The following is a 24,140-nucleotide window of genomic DNA, read 5'->3' on the forward strand; positions in this document are numbered from 1 at the left end:
TTAACTCCCAACCCAGAATTCCAAGTTAACACAGGACAGAACTAGTAAGATAGATCTCTTTTCCTGTCCTGCAGATATTACAGTAAGTGATAAAATTAAACCCCATACTAGAGATTGGGGGCAAGGCCTAGTACAGTTAATGAAGAAGGTCACTGAAAGGCAGAGACCAGGAATGGAGCAGTCCACCTCTTCATTAGATCTGAGATTCCAACTGGAGGATAGAATCAGCAGGTGCCAGGCTCTCATTAAAGCCATTGTCACTAGCTGGTTTCATAGTGATTTTTAAGAGATTTAGGATGAAAGAGTATTTAAATCCAAGCATTACTCCATCTTTTGGGGCAAGACCGCTACTCTGATTTTACATTTACAAAACTCAGTCTCCAACAGGTTAAGTGATTTGCCCAGTCATAATGGTAATCTTCTGATGATAAATCCATTGTCATTTTGCCACCTAATTTCTCTTTTATGATGTATGTACAATGACAAGAATTATAAAAGATAGTAGAGCAAGATTCTTACAGATTCAGGTATGTGCAATCCTGAACAAATATGACTCCTCAAACCTATTTCTTTTCGCTAACACTCTTAATAAATTCTGCCATATTTTTTAGCTTACTAACATGAAAACTGAGTGGTTGGGGGAACTAAACTATATAGATTATATTAATTACATATAAATATATAACATACATTTATTATTCACTTGGGGAAATACTTCCATAAATTATATTTTAATCTTATCAGAACAAATAGCATTTTTAAAACTGTAACATGCAAATGATTAATCTATCTGTGTACCGCAATCACCCATCAGTTTTCAAAACATCTGGGATAGCATTCTAAAGTAAACAATGTTCAAAAGACCATCTGGACAAAACTGCAGGCAAAGAAAAAAGTATAAACATATGGAAAAACAGATTTTACCCTTCCCCTCAGCAGTAAGGGATGACAAATGTTGAGCCTAGACATATCCACGCTTCACTGTGCGATGCTTTTCAGTACCACCTGGCTCTTCATGCAGAGCCACCAAATATGGACAGCACTGCCAGAAAGAACATATCCAGGGGGCAATGGCAATAAAAATAGTTTATTTCATGGTTAAATAGCCACTTCACACAAGTGGCAAGGATCTGTGTGTTGACTTTTACATGTAAGTCTATTATCAGAATATATTTAAAATTAATTATGCTATTGGATTTGAATAATAAATAGATCAGATAATTGAACTAGAAAACAAAATGACATTTTCTAAGAACTATTTAAATTTGTTTCATTTAAAGTACAAGTTTTTCATTTTACTAAACAGCATGTTTATAACATGCAACAATTCAAATTCAGTTAATTTATCAAATGTCCATTGTGTGCCAGGTTCTATATGAACCACTATCTACATTTACACTTAATTGCTTATGATTTATAGAATACAAGGTATTGATACATAGTGAACAGCACAGAGACATTAATTCTTAAATTCATGATAATATTTTAGTGAAACTTTTATAAACTAAATATACATGTACATTTGCTCACTAAGAAACTGTCAGCTGAGAGTTTACGATTCTAGCTTAAAACCAGGGTGTCTGAGAATCAGTCTCTCAATTATTTGACATGTAAACAGGTATGTGTATTTTAATGAAAAGCAATTTATTACTTCTATTGAAAAATGATTACTGATCATTACAACGCAGCCTTCTCAATCTGGCAGTGATTTTAGATCATATTCACTCAAGAACTCTTCCTTTACAAACATACAACCAAATGCAGTAAGGACTGAACTTCAAGATGTCTTTTAAGTATGATATAATTAAAAGTACAGAGCTGCTATAGCAATAACAAAAAAGACAAATTATACAAAATTTTGATCATCATGTGTTTTATTCTCCTCAAGTTTTACATGAACCTATGAAATGCCTATAATTAGAAAGAATAATCACAGAATTTCAGGGTTAGAAGGTTATTTTATTCAAAGGGATTTACTCTATCTCACTTATCTCCTTTATATTACTTATACTGTCATCAGATATTGCACTTTTGTAATAAAGTAGCATAGACCCTAGAATATAAAGAACATTGAGAAAAAACTTTAGGCATTCTAGATAAAATTTTTAAAGTTCTTTTATATCTCTGTAATTTACTTTTAAGCCTATACTCTGAGTACCCAAAGGGCTGCTGGTTAACTGAGTAACTTGATAGGTTTTGTACATACCTCAGGTCTTACAAGACAGAAAACTGGCTGAAGCACCAGCAAAGCCAAAAAAAAAGAATTGATGGACCTGGCAACAATGATATTATAAATGTTATTACCCAAAAAACCCTAAAAACTATAAACAAAGTTAAATATGGAAAAGTGGGTATCCTTGTCAACTATACCCTTCGTATAACCTTTCTGGAAGACAGTTTAACAACTGTATCAAAATTTAAAACAGGCTTATAAATTTCTGCCCAGAAATCCCAGAAAATTTAACCTAGAGAAATAAAGGAGCACATACACAGAGATGCAGTTTTGCTTATTATGGGAGAAAATTGAAAACAACCAATAGTGGATTTGTTGCCAAGTGATATTAAATTCTCTTTTCTCAAAGGTATAAATATTTGTGAATTGCCTTGGTTAAATCAGAAGGGGAACACTGGTGCTTCCCGAGTTTTCCACAGGCATGAGGAAAGTAAACTTATTTGGCAGTTTGCTTATTTAAAGAAAGAGTTTGACAGCATTTTCTCCACTGATAATTGTCCCCATTGCAGATAGATAATGAAATCGAGGCACACAGCTAGTCAGTCATAGAGAGTAGATTCAAACCCAGGCAGTGTGGCTTCAGAAACCACACACTTAACCATTATGATCTACTATCTGTCTGTATAATAATGGTTGGTAAGGTTAATAAGTGTGATCATTTAAGACACTAGTGAAATGCTACTGGTAATACGAAGGAGAAGGCCACTACTCTTAAGAAAAGCAGGATGTAATCAATTACTGGATGTCTTTGGTATATGAATTTATAGTTTTGTTAAAGTTTGTATCAGCCCTTCTCAAAAGGTTCCTCAAAAGAATTAAGCCCCTAATGCCCTAGGCACCCACTGTACACAATTAACTTCTCCCTATGTTTTAGAAGGGTACTACATAGTGCCATCTTTGGGTGAAGTGAGAAAATAGTCCCTCAATCAAATAATTTTCTGTGTTCTGTAGTTCAGATGAGGAACCCCTGATTTAAATTCCTACAGGTAACAGTAAGTTGTTTTTTAAACAGCCAACATCTTTTTGTCCCTAACCCTTTTTATACAGGGTAATAACTATTTTCAGTACTTATTTTTGAAAATGCAAATTTTTTAGATGTATGACTGTCACTTTAGAGAAAATGTATTACTTCTCAAAAAAAGGTTACTGTGTTAAATTACATTTAAATTGTTACTATAAAAGGGCATAATATTATTTATCTTCAGATACACTGTTTCAGGTCTCAAACCATTTACTTTCTTATTTCAAAAAATTCAGCAACCTTTACTTAATATTATTAAACCTCTAAAAGAACCGAAATCATGTCTTTTTACATCAAAAGTATAAGCTAATGAATTTATCAGAATATTTTATGCTTTCTTTAAGCTCTTTGAAAATGGCATCCCAGCAGTATTAGAATTATGGGCCAAATTTATTGTTTTAGAGAAAAATGTGGGATTATCAATCTTCCATGCAGTTCACAAAAAGTAAGGCAATATTTAATGATATTATTTCACCAGGAATTCCTGTATTCTATAAGTATCTGTAGAATACTTACATAACATTTATAAAACTATGAAAGTGAGCCTTTCATAGAATATCCACCTACTTTTTTAACAATACATATTTCTGGGTAGGTCTCCCAAGAAAGTTTTCTTTCTCTTTTTCAATTTTGTTTTATATATGACCTTTTCATTATATGAGGATTTTGTTTGTTTGTTTTTAGTTTTCTGGTATATGTTTGAGGGGGAGGTGTGGAAGCTGTTTGTTTCTTTTGTTTTGTTTTGTTTTGTTTTGTTTTAAAAGCAGATCCTAGCATCAGATGTGACATCTACACAGCTGTAAGCATTCTTCTGGGAACCTGCACTGGGCTTCCATCAACTGCTTAATGCAATTGCCTAAGCCAGTCATGTAGTATTAATATAATTTGCCCATTTCTGCAGCTGAAAAGAAGTTTAACCTTTAAAAAGGAAAATGTTGCTGCCCCACTACTCCTCTACCTTGGAACCAAATAATAATTACCTCACCTGTTTGGTCTCAAAATGCCAATAACTCCTACTTAACTATTAGCCTCAGAAACCTTTATTTGATCATATAATAAACTGACACTGCCACAAGCGTGGGCAGGTACACATACGGAGGCAGACCTATCTATCTCCATACTACAGTCAAGAGATTTTTCTAAAATACAAAACTGATCATCCACTTCTCCACTTAAAATGAGTGGGTGCTCACTGCCCGCAGGATAAACTCTAAACTTACAAGGCCCTTTAATGCCTGTTCCCACTTACCTCTAGTCTCAAATCTCACCATTCCCCAGCACCATAAAACTCAACCTTGCAGCTCTATAAAATTCCCTGCATGTCGCAATAGCTCATCAATAAGCTATTTTCTCTGCCTAGCAGGTTTCCAGACATCTTCCAGCTCTTGGCTTAGAAGGTTCTTCCTCTTTAAATAAAATGTCCCTTACTCCTCCAGTCTAGGTGAGATACTACTCCAAAGAGTTATCAGAGTCCCCTGTACTCGCTCCATCACAGCACCATTTAAACAAGCAATTATAATTGTGATCTGTCAATATCCTCTACTGAACCAAAAGATCAATAATGGCAGGAACTGAGAAATAGATCTGTGTCATTCACCACTGTATGTCCAATATACCACAGTGTCTGGCACAAGGTAGAAATGCAAATATATTAAAAGACTGAATGAATACACAAAACAATTTTGATATTAATATTCAGGGATTTTTTGGTAAAAATGTAAAGCTTATCTACTTTCTCAGTAAAAATTGGTTACATGCTAGTTCAGTTCAATCCAGCAAGTATTTACTGCTTAGCCACATAGGAATCAAAAAGAATATAAGCCAGGGTACAGTCCTCAAGGAACGTAGAGTTTTATAAATGAGACACAAACACATGAAAGCTAAACACCACAAAACCAGGTGTTATTAGATTCTAAGGTATGCTTAATAAAAGAAAAGAGAGAAATGATTGGGAAAGTGTTCTTGAAGTAGGATTTGAGCAGAGCCTTGGGGCAAGTAAGGCTGAAGACAGAAAACATAAAGACAGTTCATATAAATGTGACAGTTCAGCAGTTCTGAAAGTGAATCTGAAGACACCCTTCTGAAAATACCATCCTCCTTTTGGTGTCCTCAAGGTCAAAAGTATTTTATAGTAAGTCTAAGATGTTATTTGCTTTCTTTTTTACATTTATTCATTCTCAATTATACAAGTTTTCCAGATCAACATGCCATGTGATATCACAACAGACTGAATGCAGAAGTAGCTGTGAGAATCCAGTTGTTGTCTATTAAGCCAGATACTAAAGAGATTGTAAAAACATAAAACCATGCCACTTAAGTTTGTATTGAGAATCCAGTTGTTGTCTATTAAGCCAGACATTAAAGAGATTATAAAAACATAAAACCATGCCACTTAAGTTTGTATTATTTTGAAAAATAGTTATCGTTCCTAAAAATGTTATTCGCATTAACATGTCATGAAATTATTGCTATTTTTCAGTGAATATTGTAATTTTTTTAGTTTTAATTTCTAATATAAGTATTGATATACATATATAACCTACCTAACCAAAGCTCTTTCAGTACTCAATAATTTTTTAAGAGTCTAAATGGCTACTAAACAAAAAGTTGAGATCACTGAGCTAGTTGTTTTTAAGAGACAGATGGGGCACCAGCCTAGATTCTGTGCGTAGAGCAGCTGAATTAGACACGAAATTAGCTGTGGCATTGCATAACTTAAAAACATGTTTAAGGTATAGGCTCAGGCTTTCCTCTTAGTAAAGTTATTTTTACTTAGTGAAAAATATAAAAAAGAATCTTTTAAAATCATTCTTATTCTCCCTCCTAAATACAATACATAGTTTTGTATTCTTTTTGAATTAGCATATAGACATTTTTACATTTCTACAGTCTCTACAATTATCATTTAAAACAGCTGCATAATCATATTGCAACATTCTCACAAACCTCAATAGCAAGTTTCTTATTTGATTTTTAAAGTATTTTATAAAAATATACTAAAGCCTCACAAGAAAGAATGTGGCAAATTCCTACCCCACAAAAACTGACTTCTAGAATGCCAAGGGATCTTAATTTAAATCAAACTTGCCTGACACATCCTGTAGCTTGGGACACAAAGATAACCACATTTTGCCCTAGAACTTCTGGAAACCTTGAATTCAGAACTACGTCTCTCCCTAGCTTTGAAAGCTCCACACACTCTCAAACTCCCTGAAGAGCCTGTTTCCCACTATTCCAGGTGCTACCCGTGATTCCCTGCACACCAGTGAAGCTTACACTGGTCCTTCTCACAACCTGAAATGATTTCTCCTCTCATCTTGACCTACCCAAATTTCATGCTTTAAGGGTCAGCTTGAAAGCCAGCTCACCCTAGATTCCTTCTGAATTCCTCTAAACATTACATTCTTCTTTGAATATCTAAATGACTCTGTTTGGACATCTCTCAAAATACAAATTCGATTCTCCTTACATTATTATTACTTTTTTATTTCACACCTTCTTTTAGATCTTAAACTTCTTTAGGGCAGGAACTCTTATCAAACTTTATTCCCTGAAGCACCATGGGAGGAGAAAGGGGAAAAGTGTTGAGGAAAATGAGGCTCAGACAAACTGTAATCCATCCCAGGTCACACACCTAGTGACTGAGTCAAATTTGAACGCCAGAACCCCCTGACTCAAAGCCCACATTCTTTCTCCCACACTACTCCATGCTCCCAACCTTACATTCTTGATGACAATATTCAAGAAATCTGTAAAACTGAATGGAGTCGAACTGGCTTTGTTCTTAACCTCAAAGAACCTCTAAGGCAAAAACTCCAGAGAAAATAATTTCAATAATTGTACTTTTGCCACCCTTGGCATCATATCCCTACATATTTTTTTATTATGGCCAACAAAACAAATTTAGTGTACAGTTTGCAGGAGACAGCCCTGAGGCCAACATCTATCTACTCCTGACATATCAAATGTCGATCACCGCTGTATTTTCCTGATTCTTTAGTCGAGCATAATTGGAGCTATGCCTGGGACAGGGTAAGATTTCAGTAAATGCTTGTTGAATAAATAAATAAATGAGTGATGAAACTAATATTTCTTCTAATGTCCAAGAAACTGACTTTACCTCTAGTTCCTGCTCCAATTTCTTCACCACTACTGTCTCAAAACAATAATTAACAAAAACAACTACATATTGAGCTATAGAAAATATAGCTGACAATGATATTCTTATATAATTTTTTGGTTTCTGATGCCAATTACTAAGCAGTTCAATTCTGCTCCAAATGCGTTTCAAAATTATCATGCCCATTCATTCCCATTCACCCAGTCAATCAAAATCCTGAGCTTTGGACTTGATGCCCCCCACTCTCTCACGCAGTACATCTTTTCTTAGGAGACTGCTTTTTTTAAATTAGTTTCAGGTGTACAAAACAACATAACAATTAGACATTTACACCCCTCACAAATAATCCCAACAAGTCTACTACCCCTCTGACACTGTACACAGCTGTTACAATACTACTGACTCTATTCCTTATGCTGTACTTGATATTCCGTGACTATATAAATATACATTTAATTATAGTTGCCATTCAATTTTATTTTATATTACATTCAGTTTCAGATGTACAGCGCAGTGGTTAGGCATTTATATAACCTATGACCTCCCCATAAGTCCAGGAGCCATGTGACACCCTACATAATCTTCACAACACTATTGATTATATTCCCCAACTATTTCACACCCCATCCCTCACTCATTACATATTAATGTAGCCACCTTCCCCTGGTGGCTCTGCTGGTGGCTCACCTGCCCTACCACAATACCCTCCTTTAACCTTCTTAATGATCTCCCCACCTCCACTCTTAACCCCCAACAGTCCATTCTCCACATAGCAATCAGAGTCATCTTGTTTTAAAAAAGACGAAATAATGGTTACTCCCCTGCTTACAACACTGATAGTGTCCATTACAGTTCCAATAAAATAAAAACTCTTTACCAAGAACTCCTTAAAGTATTCTGCATGACCTGCCCACCCGCCTCTTAACTTCACCTCATCTACTCTCTCCCAGCGAACCACACTCCAGCCATATTGGCCTTTCTTAACACTGTGACCACTAGATTATGATCTGTCATTGCAATCTGCTCCTTTCCTTTAAAGCACTTACCAAAAGTTATTATATATTATATTTACTTTTTTTTTGTCTGTCTCCCTCACTATACTCGAAACCTCAAGAGGCAAGATAAAACTGTTTTTGTTTTACCACTACATATCAAATAAAGTATAAAACCTGGCATATGGTAGGTTTTATTATCCTTACTAATATTACTTCATAATTTTGAATGAAGAAACTGTTTCCCTATTACTGTTAATTTATATTAACATGTATTATATTGCTTATGTTAGATAACAAAGTATATAATTAACCAAGTATGTATCGTTACTATTGTATAATATTGGTCCCAGAGAAGTACCTTCTAAATGCTTGGATTTCCAGAATAACTGGAGTGTCCTTTTTATTCATGGTGGGCCCCTCAGACCACACTTGATAGTTTTATGTCAACAAAGTTAACAACGTGTCTTTTTTTATTTATTGTGGGTGCCTAGACAGCTTATGGTAATGAAATGAGTCAGGATGGGAGCTAGCCATGTCAGGACCATCCATGTGAATAGAGGGTTGGGGTCCAGACACGGAGTTAAATCATGTGGCCAATCATTCAGTAAGTCATGCTTATGCAAGGACACCCCAATAAAAACTCTGGATACTAAAGCTCCAGTGAGCTTCCTGGTTAACAACACTGTGTGTACCGTTACATATCAATGTGGCAGGAAGGTGATGCAGCCTGACTCCACAGGAGAATGGACAGAAGCTACATGTTTGGGGCCTTCCCAAACCTGCCATATGTGTCTCTTCTATTGGTTGGTCCTGATTTGTATCTCTTTTTTGTTATAATAAAATTGTAACTATAAGTATAGCACTTTCCTGAGTTCTCTGAGTCATTATAGAAAATTATTGAACCTAAGAAGGTAGTTGGAACCCCTGAAAATGGACCCAGTTGGTTAGAAATGTGGGTGGCCTGAGAACCCCTGAGCTTGTGATGTGAGGGCAATGTTGTGGGGGTACCGGGCCCTTAATTTGCAGGGTTAGCCTAACTCTAACCTTATAGTTAGTGTCAGAACTGCACTACAATCACACAACAATGACAGAATCATTTCATAAATATGTGTTGGGCATTACACAAGTATTTTTAAATCTTTAGAAAAAATCTCAAAGCCTCACAACAACTGTACACAATAGAATTATTATCCTAATTTTTTAAGTAAAGAAACTAAGGAGTAAAAGCCACATGGACAGCAGGTAACTTAGGTGGAGCCTGAATTCAAACTCAGCACTGTCAGATTCCAAAGCCCACGATCCAGCCACTGCCCTCACCAGCTTCTCATTACTGGTGATGTAAATACAACACAAGACAGCTACCTAAGAAAGCATGGCACTCGTACTGAGAGATGACAGTAAAACTAAGGTACTCTTTAGGAATTTATTAACTCTTTATATGAAATATAAAATACTGTACTTTAATACAAATTTCCTTAGCAACTGATCGACTTACTTGTTTGCGTTTTAGAAACATGTTTCTGGAGAAAATCAACTATCTGAGCCAAAACCTTCTTATTACAATGCGTTGATAACTTTTCATCACACTCGTAACACCTGAAAAAATATAAAATCAAAGTAAATATTATAAAGGTATCTTCAATTATTTTGCATATCAAGTAATAAAGTTGGCAATTATCTACTTTTGTCTTTAAATTATGGGGTAATGGAGGTACACAGTGTGAGGTACCAGGTAAGTCTAGAGAAATAAGCAGGGGACAGTTCAAACAGAGCTTTATCACTCAAATTACAGTTTTGGTAGTTTATCGTAAAGTGTAATGGAATGCCATGAGCAGTTTTCAAGCAGGGGAATGGTATGATCCTATTTACATTTTAAAAACATCACTCTGACTAATGTCAGATTGGAAGGCATCAGGAATAGAAGCAGATCAGGACAGAAGCAGTAGATCTGGAGAAAAATGAACAGAATTATTTTATATCGTTTCAGGTATAAACGTAATGAATTAGATATAAAAGATAAGGGAGAGGGAAGTGTCAAAATCACTGCCACGTGAAGGGAGAACTGGACGAGGGTCTGTCAGTGAATCTCAAACAGAAGTGATTTTACCCCCAAGGGACATGTGGCAATGTTCTGAGAGACATTTTTGATCCATATTAGTGAAGTTTTCTACTGAAATTGTTAAACTTTTTAACATTTAAGAATTAGATGGAAAAAAGAAAATAGTCACAACCTTTAAATTTCTATAAATGCATGCGACAAACTTGAAGTTTTTCCTTTGAAAGGGAAATAATTTTACAGACCCCTAAAGGTGACTAAATTATTTTCCTATAATATAAACCTAACACATCCACTCACAAAACTCAATAAATTCATCACCGCTGTAATAAAAGTGAAAATATACAATTAAACATAAAAACAAAATGACAAAATCAATTAAAACTACAATACTAATTTATTATGTTAGGTAAAGCTTTTTTGCTGAAATTAAATCATAAAATTATCAGACCATAATTATGATCCTCTGGGCTACAACGAAAGTTCTGACACAGATTCACTTGAGATGAGCCTATTCTATCAGGTGTCACTCAATTCTCCCATCACCTTTTTCTATTTCAGTGGTCCTGAAACTGTGACCCCCAGACTAGCAGCACTGGCAACAACTGAGAACTTGTAGGAAATGCACATTCTCAGGCCCTATCCCCAAATTACTAAACAGAATCTCTAAGCCTGAGAGCCAGTAATCTATTTTAACAAGGCCTCTGGCAATTCTGATGCAGCCCTAGTTTGAGACCACTGCTTCTACTCAGACTACAGAGAAATGTTTATTGAGCTGCCCCACTAGACATCATTCCCCCCCTCCCTTGGCTACAATACATCATGTACATAGTAAGTTTCCTCTTTTTGCCCCATTCTCCCCAATAGTATTACTTGGGGCCAACAACAACAAAAACACAAACACAATAGCACCTGACCCTGTGGCAGAATTAAATTATAAGATGATAATCTCTCCTAGAAGCCAAAATATCCTTACATTAATTTTAGAATCCTGAAATAAAAACACAAAGTTAAAATATTTCTCTCTTAAGGAAACTTCAAAACTGAAAATTCATCCAAGGAACCCTAGGAGTCTATAGATTACAGGTAGAAAATTTTTGTTGCAAAATACAAGGAAAGCTTTTCAATACAGTATTCACTTATACCACTGAAGCAGTGTGGTATCCTGGTAAGAGACAGGCAATCAAAAGACTTGTGTTCGTGCTGGGAATTTTGCTTTGTAACCACAAAAAGGTTATGATACTCAGTGTCTTTATATATAAAATGAGAGAACTGGACTTGATTCCCAACCAAGCTTACATAGTAAAATCACCTGAGAAGTTCCCTTTCCCCTACAGAGAATCACCAGACCACTTGACTGCAAGAAGTACCTTCCTCCTCTAGAACTCTGAGAGTCTGTATTAGCGAGTTCATTATGAAAAACTAGCAGGAATTTTTCTCTTATTGTACAATGAAAATGTTAAAGTAGAGAGATGACTAATTTTTTTCTTATTTAAATTTTATATTCATGGGTAATGTTAATTTGCTTAAATGATTCCACAGGCAGTATTCAGGCTAAAAAGCTTAAGCTAGTATAACATCTTTAAATATTTTACCTATAAAGCTCAAAGAGAAAGATATTTTCCTAGTGGACGAAGTACTAACAAAATCTACCTTACCATATAATCCATGTGCTCAGACTAATTGTAATACAATGAAGCTCTGCTCTCCAACTCTTGAAGTGTTTCAATGAATGCTGGCTGGCTGAGTTCTTCCCACATCCCTAAAGAAGAACAGAACGCTATTTATATAATTTACACATAAATTTGTCTCAAATTAACCAAAATTTAAATCATATTCACAAAAAGACTTCTAAAATATAAATAGGTAAAAGCAGGTCTAGATATAACTGCTGCCAGTGGGCCCAATTCCCTTTCAAGTTTTTATAAACCACAAATGATTGTTCTCTGAACAAAACACACCTTTTACTTTACCTTAAACATTTCTAAGCTCAGCCTTGGAGAGTTCTATATAAACACAGAATAAATTTATCTGAAGTTCTAAGCATTAATAGAATGCTTAGACTAATAGTCCAACTCAAAATAAACATTTAAGGAAACTATTTAAGACAAATTCACCCATAAAAAATACTTTTCTCACCTGAAAACCACACTTGAGGCACAACCAAATATCAGGAGGAAGTACTGGCTGTCCATCATAGAATCTTCTTTCTTTTAAACATTCTGAGCAAACTGACCACAGATTCTCAGCTATTGCTCTTTTCACATGATTTACACTGACAGCATGACTTACATGTTGGCAAGTGAAACCTACTGAATAAGACAAAACAAAATTTGAACATTTTCTTTGCTAAATCAAAGTGCTACCATCAGTAAGCAAAAGTCACTAACATTACAATGCTGTTAACTAAAAAGCAGAGATTTTTTTAAAAAACAAAATAACTCAAAAGGATACATGCCACATGATTCCATGTATAATACATTGTGAAATAACATAATTATAGAGTTGGAGAACAGATTAGTGGTTGCCAGGAGCCACAGATGGGAAGAAGGAGGTGTGGTTACAAACGGGGAGCACTTAGGGTGGTGATGTTACAGTCTGGTATCTTATTGTGGTAGTTGTAGAAAGCTACCCATGTAATAAAACTGCATAAACTACACACACACACACACACACGAGTGCATGTATATTTGGTGAAATCTGAACAAGCACTAAGGATTGCAACGATGTCAGGTTCCTGGTTTTGATATTGTACTACAGAAATACAAAATGATAAATCAGGAAAGGTCAGATGACGGGTGAACAGGACCTCCTTGTACATTTCTCTGCACCTTCCTGTGAATCTAAACTTAGTTCAAAAATAAGTTTAATAAGTGAAATAAACTAGATTACTTATTGAGCAAATACTGTGTCGAGTATTTTGAATGTATTTTCTTTCCATTAAGAAAAATCTTTTCACATACACTATCTCTGCTATGATGGTTTTCTCATCATTGTTGGGAGAAAGAAAAAACAGGAACAAACAATGACATAATTTATAGGAATAAGAATTCTCAGAATTCTCCTTAATGAATACTCCCAGATAACAAATGATTTTGAATGGTCCTTCATTACCCTTTATAACCAATTCCCAGTGTGTGGAGGCAAATGACCAAAATATGTTTTTAATTCTTCAAATAATCATATTCTTCTCCCAAGAGCACTTCCATTTCTCCCAAATACCTGAACATTTCAATTACTTCACCTCCAATATCTCAAACACCAAACCTACAACTGCCTGCCAAAATCAAACAACAGAGACTGAGTCACTTGAAGAGGGAAACAGGAGGACGTCATTTCAACTTTCTCCACTTACCTTTCTAAACGCAGAGCATTCCCTTTCACCTGCTACTTAACTAGAGAGAGGCTAAGTATTACCTCCATTTCATCCTGAAGACTAAGAATATGATTCCTGACAAGTTATTTATAATGTTAACAAAAATAATATGTAAATCTGATAAAAGGTTTAAAACTTCTAATTTTACACCAAGAGCAAGTTATAAGAATAGACATAAAAGGAGTAACTCTGAAGTCCTATGTTTGGAAAACAAGGACATGTGTCATTAAAAAAAGGAAATATGTCATTAAAGAAAGGGATGTTAGGGGAAGATTGATAAATGACCACATAAGTTCAAGACGTAGAAATGGCTTACCACATGTCATTGCGTTGAGATTTACATTTTAAAATTCTAAAGGGAAAATCATTCCACATACCTTCTATATCATCTTTGGGGTGGAATGTGGCCAGGGTACAACTTAACCATTCTCTTATTCTATAATTCAAATTTATAAAACTGAAATTGTTAATGAATTCAAGATAAAAAGGCATATTAAAAAAAAGAGACAACAGGACCAAAATGGAGTCAGTTATATTAAGCCCTCTGTCACCAAACTGAGACTTAATACCTAACTTATTTACAGTTTCAGCCTCTCCCTGCAATGGAATCTTAACTAGTCAATCTGGAATTACCTCTCAGCACTAATAAGGTAATCTGCTAGGACCTCTACTATCCCCTAAAGGAAGGTGACCTTGCCACAACAAATCTGCTTTTTGCTGGTGTAACTTCTTTGTCCTGTTCTCTTCTGCCTATAAAAGACATCTCCTTGGCGCTCCCTTCTATCTGCTAGGTGGGATGCGACCCAATTCATTAATCAGTGAATAAAATCAATAAATAAGATCTTTAAAATTTATGCAGTTGGATTTTTTAAAATAGGTTCCAGGCCCCTGAATTAAATCTTTTAGCTTTTAAATGTCTCAACCACATATACTTTTTATAAGTGAATTTAAAAGTTCGAAGTTTTCCTACAGGAGCTAACCAGTGTTTAAATGGAATTGTCTTTTGTGGGGGAAAAATATAAAAAATTTCCTTCTGTGTTAATAAGGCAATTCCCTTAGTTTTCTATAATTTGGTTAATCATACAATTGTCTAAATTTCATCTGACAAGTAGGTCCTCTAGAGATTCTTGAAAAATATAAAAATATATTAAAGTCTATAGTTGTTTCACCTGAACAAATCAAAAACAGTAATCCAAATCTCCATGTTGTCCACTTTAAATATTAATAAAAACTTTACAAGGATCCCTACCAGTTTGCAAATGGTGGCATAAAATCAACACTTCCCCTTTCTCCTTTATCTAAGGGCAAAAAGAACAAGAAACAAATATACGAAGTTCATTTTCAGAGAAAGCAGGAGACAGCTGAATAGCCGAGTCACAAATTAAGTGGAAGGGCTCCACATCAAAGCAGCAGAGATCAAATAGTGCGCACAGAAGGAAGCAGAGAGAATACTGCAGCTGTAGATTTCATAGAGAACGACATATGCTTCGCAGACAGAACAAAACCTAGATCTCTGTGCTGGAACAACAGTGGCAGGGGCTCCCCTACATCCAAGTTTGTTTTAAGAAGAAGCAAAAAGGAACTTCTCATTCACTGAGAAACAAAAAAGCCAGCCATATCTGCAGCACACAGTCTTGTCTCTATGGCAGTTAGGGAGAAGAGATACTTTGGATACTGAAATAACCCAGAGCTGCACAATCCTGCTGGTTGGAAAGAAGTAAAGGCTAAATGAGTTCAAACTCAAAATTCCAGTTAGGTCTCAACAGTGTGCTGGCCCTCCAGCCTACATACTCTAAAATTTATTGGTCCAAGAAGAGTAACCCTACTTCAAAAAATGAGTAATCAAAGAAAAGTCAAAGCTGCAAATTCTATACAAATATAAGAAGGAAGGAAGGAAGGAATGAAGGAAGAAGGGAAGAAAAAGGAAAATCATGGCACAGCGATCTCTGCCATGGAAAAAACACACGAAGCAGAAGCAAATACTCTGGCATGAGGTGGCAAAACAATAGGAAGTGACTGACAGAGTTCAGGAAAGAAGTGGAAGAAAACAAAAACACAAAACATAAATGAAGGCAAAACTAAAAAGAGCATAAGGTGACACAGACACTGCTGAAAACATAGTAAAGGATACAAATGAAAACAGCAGGGAAAATGAAAAGGGAATAGGAGCTTTAGAGGATTTGAGAAAACAATGACCATGGGAGACAGGCAAAGAAGAGAGTTAACGTAAGAATAATCAGAATCCCTAAAGAAAACCATATTACTTTGTTTCCCCGAAAATGAGACCTAGCTGGACAATCAGCTCTAATGCATCTTTTGGAGCAAAAATTAATATAAGACCTGGTCTTATTTTACTATAAGATCGAGTCTTTAACATGATATTATGATATATAACATAACATAACATAACATAACATAACATAACATAACATAACATAATATAATACCGAGCCTTATATTCATTTTTGCTCCAAAAGACGCAGTAGAGCTGATTGTCCAGCTAGGTCTTATTTTCAGGGTAACAGAGAGAACATTTAAAGATACGATTCAGACTTCCTTCACACAGCAATCTAGCTATCCTGAAACACTAATCCAAGTAAAAAACACATAAAAATGGAAATAAATTAAAAACATCTTTTTAAATGGACAGCTGAACTAGTAAGAAAGCAAAGGAAATCCTCCCAGGCCAAAGCAAGCCCTGAGCCAGCAGCTCCCCAGGGTCATCGCCAACCTCAGTGGCTTGAAGACTTGGTTTGAACAAGCCATGAGAAACAGAACAACAACAAAAAAGAAGCCAATTCTAATTTACTATATAAACTAAACAAAATCTCAATAAAAACACCAACAGGATTTTTTGAAACTAGTCAAGCTAATTTTAAAGTTCACCCAGAAAACGGTAAAAATAAAGAGCAAAGGATTTATTAATTAAAAACATATAATTTCATTTCTGCAACACTTTTTAGGATGCCAGATATCACAACTTACCAGCAATGTCATCTGAAGAGTCTTCATCATGAGGTACAGTAGGCCTTTTACTTCTTTTGGCTTTCTCAGGTAAAGCTTTGGATGGCTCTTTCACCCGCATCTGTTATTTACTGAAAGGTAGAGGGAAAAAATGAATAGACTTTAATCCTCAAAATTAGAATTTTATGTATTTTACTTAATGCACATTAAAAATGAAATGACTTCAACTTTAATTGGTCTACTAAATCAACAGAGGAAGAAGAGTAGAAAGTCAAATGAAACCAAAGAAATCTTTCTTTATTAAACCAATATACAAATGCCACATTACATTTGTGTTTTACCAAATACTACCTAGATACATACTGCCAGGTGAATGAAGTTTTGACCAACTGAATAAGTGCTGCGTCGGGGTCATGTGCCCCTCTTACCCCTTCTCCTGTCCCACTAGCTAGGAGATAGTAGGAGCTGAAAAAGCCACACGTACCAGGGATGCCAAACACAGTAGAGCAACCCTACCTGCGCTGTATGACTTAGTACTGGACTACTGAGAAATAAATTTCTATCCTTTTAAGCTACTGCATTTTTTTCTAATTATTTACTATGAAAAATTTTAAACATCAGAAAAAACGGTATAATGAATACCCATAATGATACTATCTAGATTCCACATCTAGAACATTTTGCCATATTTATTTTATCTAAATATTAACGTGCATATAGAGACATATATATACATGTATGTATATTTGTTTTTGCTGAACTATTTGAAAGTTGCAGAGAGCATGTATGTCTTAAGAAGAAGGATATAATTATCAAATCTAAGAAAATTAACAATAATTCCTTAATATTATCTCATATCCCATCATAGTCTGATTTCTATACTGGTTTTTTGAATAAGGATTAGATCAAGGTTTGCACGTTGTATTGGTTATGTCACTTTAGTATCATTTAATCTGTAACTGTTCCTCCCATAAAAGATGGAGAATTAATAGTATCTTACTTTCCTAAAACACTAGATTTTATAACAGATCAGGGCAGTCAATACGAGTCACCTTAGAGATCTTGTTAAAATGTGGGTTTTGATTTAACAAGTTTGGCACAGGACCTAGGATTCTGCCTGCCTAACAAGCTCCCAACAGGAAGCCACTGCTGGGAGTCCACAGACACTTTCAATAGCAAGGCTGTATAATGTCCCACACTGAATTTGACTATTTCTTCATGGTGTTACTTACCTCTCTTTTATATTTCTTAAAAACTCAATTAATTCTCAAGATTTTAGATACATGTTAAGTATCTTTTAAACTATTATATTTTAGTCTCTGTTAAAGTAGCTTAGCCTAAATCCTACCTAATATCACACTGCTCCATGGCTAAGCTACACTGTAATTTTCATGGTTATTTATTTGCTTTTATTGATCAAGGTGGAAGACTCTTTCCAATTCAGTAATAAACTCCAAATCTTGATTTAATCATACCATGTTCCACATGAGGGAGCTTTTTAGTTTACCATTTTAAGAGCCATTTAAGTCCAAGGGTCATCACTATTGAACTGAGCAGCAACAAATTAAGGGCTTCAGGGTCACAGAGATGCCCAAGGCCTCCGAGTTCCTTGACCACTTCATTTCTGATTGCCTTCTCCCTCCAAACTTCCTCATCCACTGACCCCGTACAGTTCCACCTTGCAAAATCACTATTTCAAGTATTCCATTCTCTGATCACAACTTCAAGTTTTTCCAGCTTGCCTGATCAGCCACTCCTATTCTCCTTTAGTGCCCAGGCTAACAAGAAGCTGCATTTCAACAAGTGCTTCCAGGATCATTACAGTAGGGCAGGGAAAATGGGACATGGCAAATGGAGTGCTGGTTCTTGAAGTTTCACTTGAAAGTGACACAAGTTACGTCTGCTCATATTTTATTGGCCAAAACAAGTCATGTGGTCATATCTAACTTCAAGTAGACATGCGGCGGTGGGTAGGGAGGTAGGGGACAAACAGTACAACTTTATCAGGTACACAGAAAGAACAGAATATGCGTGCACAGCTTGAAAGACTACCACATCAATCCTTTAACAGAACCCAATCTTAGATGAACCCATTAACCACTTTCTCCATATCTGTAACCAAACAGGCTGAAGAAAGTCTCTTAAGAAAGCAGATTAGCTTAAGCACTAAATTCCTAATCACAATCTCAAATGGATCAAGACATCTCATTATCTACTACTACACCTTCTGATCAATTTACTTACCTATACCCCTCACACAGCAATTTGAAACCTTTTTCATTCGGCCAAACCTCCAACTCCTCCATCTCCCTATTCCTCAGAATAGAATCTGGTCTTTTACTTTGCTGAGAAAAAAGAGACGTGATCAGATGGCAGATCTGATCTTTCCACCCCAAAACTTACAAATGTACCTCCAACTATTTTAACTTGATGTCCTGAGAAGAGATAGACGTAACTAATAGAAGCCAGGAAAAATAGCCCATGGGAAACTGGTCATATTTTTTTCCCAATTACAGATAAACTCTTGACAGAGATGAACATTAACACACAGATAATGCTGTCAGAATTTTAAAAAGAATCTGGTATTTGACGTGGATTCAGTAAAAGACCTGTGCCTTCTTTGAAAAAACACTGATTCAAACTTAACTTGGCAATTTCCAGTGATTTTTAGAGTCAATTTTCAGTGATTTTTCTGACATTTACAGTATGTCTAAACATACAGAATCATTTTGGACAGTAATCCACTATTTATCAATCACTTGTCTGTATAGCTTTCTTTTTAAATTCCCTTTAAAGCAAAAAGAGACAAGTCCAATTATTAGAGCTTCAAATACTTTCTATCATCTATATTGTGTCTGGGGAGTTCCAACACCACCCTCAACATTTGGAGATTCACAAGAAGGACTCACAAAACACAGCGTATAGTTGTACTCATAGCTAAAGTTTATTACAGCAATGTATTATAGTGTGGACATACAGCCTGATCATAATGGAAAAACAGCACAGGTGAAATCTGGATGAATCCATCTGCACGCTTCCTTATGTTCTCTCCCTCCCAGAAAAGGTCAAATCCAGCAACGTCTGTGCAACGTTTCTGCTCAGGAAAGCCCATTATGGACTCGCAGACCCAGGATTTTTACGGGGGCTGGTAACTTCAGCACAAATCATATTGTACAGCATAAACCACATTGGGCCCCGATGCCAAACAAGGGCTAACTTTGCAAGTAGGCCTTTCTAAAGATAGCAGTCTCAGGCCTACTTATGTTAACTCTTTTCAGCACAAATACATTCTGGCCATTTTTCTCAAGTAGCTTCCCAACCAAAGTTTTCAGTTTTCAACCTAAGCATTATTCTACCATGTTCTTTTTTTAAACACAAGATGTACAATTAAGTTGTTTAGAACTGTTTGATTTTTTTAAAAAACAACTTATGCCCCAAAAAAAGCCCATAGCCTCAAAAAATATATATGTATTCCTACTCTTAAAGACTCTCGGGCAATTATTTTCAGCGGTTGGGGTGGGGAAGGGGTAGAGTGGGACACAGCTCTCCTTTTAGATACCTGGCTCAAAAGGATGAGCAGTCCTTACTATACATACTTTTACTGTGCATCACACTCGGTTCTAAGCACTTCAATGATACTAACCCCAATCGATCCTCACAACCCCCTTGAGACAGGTTACAATGATCTTCCCCATTTCACACTTGAAGAAAACTGGGACACAGAGGTTAAGTGACATGCAGAGGTTTCGGAGCCAGCTAACTGGTGGCTGGGGATCTGGACCCAGGGAGTCAGTCTCCAGGGTTTCTAATACTGCACGGTGCTGCCAGAAACCCCAGGTCACTAACAGAAACACCCCCAAGTTTTTGAAGAGGAAATGCGTAGTGAGGCGCGAGCGCCGGAGGAAGGCCGGAAGGGTGTCGGACGCCGCGCGCCGCCGGCAAGGTGAGGCGGGGACTCGGGCTCCTCCCTGGAGGCCCCTCTCCCGCCCCTACTCTCCCGGCTCCTCCCGCCGCTGCCCGGACACCGGGCTGGCCCCACCGCGCTCAGGCGACCCACGGTGACCGCCTGGTGCTCCCAAGTATCGGGAAGACGAGGGCGCGTAGGGGCCTCTCTCCCAGGCTTGTCGCGCCACAAGGGGCCGGGGTCGCGGAAATGAAGACCGAGAAAGTGCGGCGACCCCATCGCCGCGGCGACCCATCGCCATACACCCGACTCACCCCGCCGGGCCTTGCCTCCGCGTCTACCACCACAAGAGACTACGCCTGCGCGGCTGTCGCGGCCAGCAGGGGCGGGGCCTCTGTGACCGCCCCCACGTCTGGGCAGGCTGGGGCAGCCCCTTGCTTGGCTGCGCACCCAGAGTGGGGCGTGGACAGGGCGGGCCCGGCTCGGGTCGTGCCTCCGTTCTTTGTCGGCAGAATCCCGTAGGCCCCGACTAATCTGAAAATAGTAGCAATGAACTCCCAGGTGAAGTGCACGGCTCTGGAGTCGGGATTAAGTCCCACTTGTTGCTGCGTGCCTGCTGGGACAGCCTCCTACTTCCCTCCGTCACACTCTTCTGTGCAATCAAGTCACGGCTGACATCCCTCAGATTACCTTGCTTTTCTTCATTATTATTGTCTTCCTGTCGTTCTCACTTCCTTACTAGACAGGAAATTTCTTGATCTACACCTATGCTCGATTATCGGTTAAAGTGGTCTGCACGTTGCGGATGTTGAGTAAAAGTAGTTGGTTTAAAAATATTTTGTTTGAATGGTATTGCAAACATCAACACTAGATAAGGATAAGCTCTACAAGTCTTGTCATCTTTCAGAACTCTTCACCAGGGGTCAGGTGTGATGTTATGGATAGAGCTCCGGGTTACAAGTCAAGAGACACTAGAGATCAACCAAAAAACTCTGGATTTTTCCTCAAAAACTCGACTTCATTTCTTACGAAATAGTTAAAATTATTTCCATGTACAAAATTTGGCAAAGGAGGTTAATAGATGTTTACATTGTATGTATGGAAACCATTCGTTCAACAAATATAATTACAAATATGCCAGTCAATGTGCTAAGTGTAGGGATACATAGTCATATTTTATGGTAGGGGGATATTTTTACCTAGGGGAAAAAATATTCCCCAATACGAATAGGTGTGTTGTGTAATTTTGAAGTCAAAATTGTCTACTTCATAAAAGTTTTCATTTATTTTAACATCAGATTTGAAACAGAACGTGGAGCAGGGAAAGACATGCAAACTTGAGATAATCTAAATAATTTGCGTACTAAAATGCATTGTAGTAAAAGGAATTTTTTAAAAAGCATCATATAGTGGAATCCAATTTACAGTAAAAAAAGGAATATGGAAATTTAGCTTCTCTTCCTCATAAAAAGAAATTTAGGGATAATGCAAATCACCATACAATACTTATACTTAAATTTTTCTTGGAAATGACAAAATTCCCAAACTGTCTTGATTTCCAGTAGATGTACCCTTACTTAGCGTGAACAAAATCTCCAGAGACTGCAATCTCTATTCAAAACTTGGGATGAGTTAGGGAAAATTGTCTAACACTAAGTTTTTATTTCTTATGGTCTTCAAGCTTTTACTTAATTGAAAGTAAAATTTACTCTTTGAGGGATTCCTCAAAGGAAGAAAATCATTTTTAAATGGTACCCAGTAAGTATACATTCAGTGCTATTGCAAAGACGTTATGACACAACATCAAATAAAAATACAAATTTGCTTGAGACCAGCTAACTGTGTATGTATTTCAAATAGTATTAAATATCTTAATTTACCATCATTGTTCTGTCTGGAAACATATGCAATACTTTGCTAAACTATAAGTTGTACATATATCTTAATTTTTTCTTATGTATTTTTGAAGATTCACTATATAAAAGTAATACGTGATAGTTTAGTATGAAGTTCATCTTTTCTCCTTCCCACACTCCCATTTCCTTTACTCAGAGGTAACATTCTCTCTCCTCTGTTCACGGTTTCTTATGTATAGTTTCAGGAATTGTCTATGCATTTGTACCATATTTTTACATAATTAACATTTGTTAAAAGAGAACACAGTCAGAATACATTACAATCTACATTCTATTCTACAACTTGATTTTTTTCACCTGACAGTATATCTTGGACATATGTCCAGATTAGCCTAATTCTTTTGATTAATTTCTTTGGACTCTGATATCCAAAGAATGTATCCTTTTTTCCCAATCAGTCCCTTATCAGTGTATATTCATATTTACTTACTTATGAAAATATTTTCAGTAGGTAGACTATTAGCAGTGGAAATACTGAAAAACAGTTGCATGAAAGGAGGTACATCTTCTAATTTTTCATTTGATTTTTTTCTAGTACCTGGGGGCTTGAAGTGGACTTAAAAAGAAATGGAAAAAAATCCCAAGTCTCTTAAAAATCCCCTCCTTTCCTATTGCCTTTCACTTACATTATGGCAAAAATAAAATGAGTTGTTTGAGAATTAATGATTCATATCAACTTAGCAATTATAGACCTTTCCCAAAAGAGTTAAACTATTTCTCTCCCTTTCATCCCACTTTAAACCTTGCTGCCTCTCTCTGAAGGAAGAACTCAGACCCTTGTCCAAGGAGCAATGATCAAGACTGACTCTCTTGATGAGATTTTTTTTTTTTCTCTAAGGACTCCTAAATAAACCAAGTTTGACACTGAGCTAGGTATAGGAAGACATATTCATCTTTTCAGGAAAAAAGTAACACTAGAAAATATTTCTCAAATAATTAGTCATGAACATTGGGAAAAAAATTGTTCAGTAATACATGCTCTCGCAAAAGCATAAATCTAATTAAATGTGATTCATTGAGGCCAAGTACATTGTTCCCATATCTGTGTCCGTACTACCTGTGTTTTATGCTGCATATCTTGTTTCAAAGTTAATCCACAAAATAGATTACACAGAGACTATGATTAAACCCCAAATAAGTTGTAAAAACATAACTGTAAGTGATATCATTGCTATAGAATCTGAAGTGGTTTTATTAATTATTAAATTATTGAACATAACAACTTAGAAGTGCATGATATTATTCCTTGGACACATACTTTAATAATTTTATTTAGAAATGAAAATTTTTTCACTGTGATTGAATTTACAGTTAAATACAACTTTCATTGTGCTTGGAAACCAAGTTGAGAATAAATTGAAAACAATTTATTAGTAATAAAAAACTTTATGTGGTAGGCTGAATAATGCCCACCTCAAAGGTATTCTAATTCTTGAACATGATGTTACCTACCATGGCAAAAGGACTTCGCAGATAAGACTAAATTAAGGATCTTGAGATGGATCTATCCTGGGTTATCCGAGTGGTCCCAGTGTAATCACAAAGGTCCTTATAA

The 24,140-nt window shown here is 36.3% G+C and overlaps 1 protein-coding gene across 4 annotated transcripts in view; it reads right to left on the minus strand.

Annotated features, from left to right (window-relative positions):
• The window catches only part of USP45 (ubiquitin specific peptidase 45), a 63,703-nt gene extending 42,663 nt beyond the window's left edge, over nucleotides 1-21,040 (minus strand). For 3 of the 4 annotated variants that reach the window (XM_033103505.1, XM_033103507.1, XM_033103508.1), the window contains exons 1-5: nucleotides 20,984-21,040; nucleotides 16,787-16,896; nucleotides 12,565-12,737; nucleotides 12,084-12,187; nucleotides 9,865-9,965 (exon numbers count right to left, since the gene is read on the minus strand). In XM_033103505.1, the coding sequence (XP_032959396.1) occupies nucleotides 9,865-9,965; nucleotides 12,084-12,187; nucleotides 12,565-12,737; nucleotides 16,787-16,886 (478 nt within the window). In that variant the 5' untranslated portion in view covers nucleotides 16,887-16,896; nucleotides 20,984-21,040. The remainder of the gene's footprint in view (nucleotides 1-9,864; nucleotides 9,966-12,083; nucleotides 12,188-12,564; nucleotides 12,738-16,786; nucleotides 16,897-20,983) is intronic. The other variant, XM_033103506.1, reaches the window with a different exon arrangement.
• Between the last annotated feature and the right edge of the window lie 3,100 nt (nucleotides 21,041-24,140).

Source organism: Rhinolophus ferrumequinum, chromosome 3 (genome assembly GCF_004115265.2).
Source record: "Rhinolophus ferrumequinum isolate MPI-CBG mRhiFer1 chromosome 3, mRhiFer1_v1.p, whole genome shotgun sequence".
In the NCBI taxonomy this organism is placed as follows: domain Eukaryota; kingdom Metazoa; phylum Chordata; class Mammalia; order Chiroptera; family Rhinolophidae; genus Rhinolophus; species Rhinolophus ferrumequinum.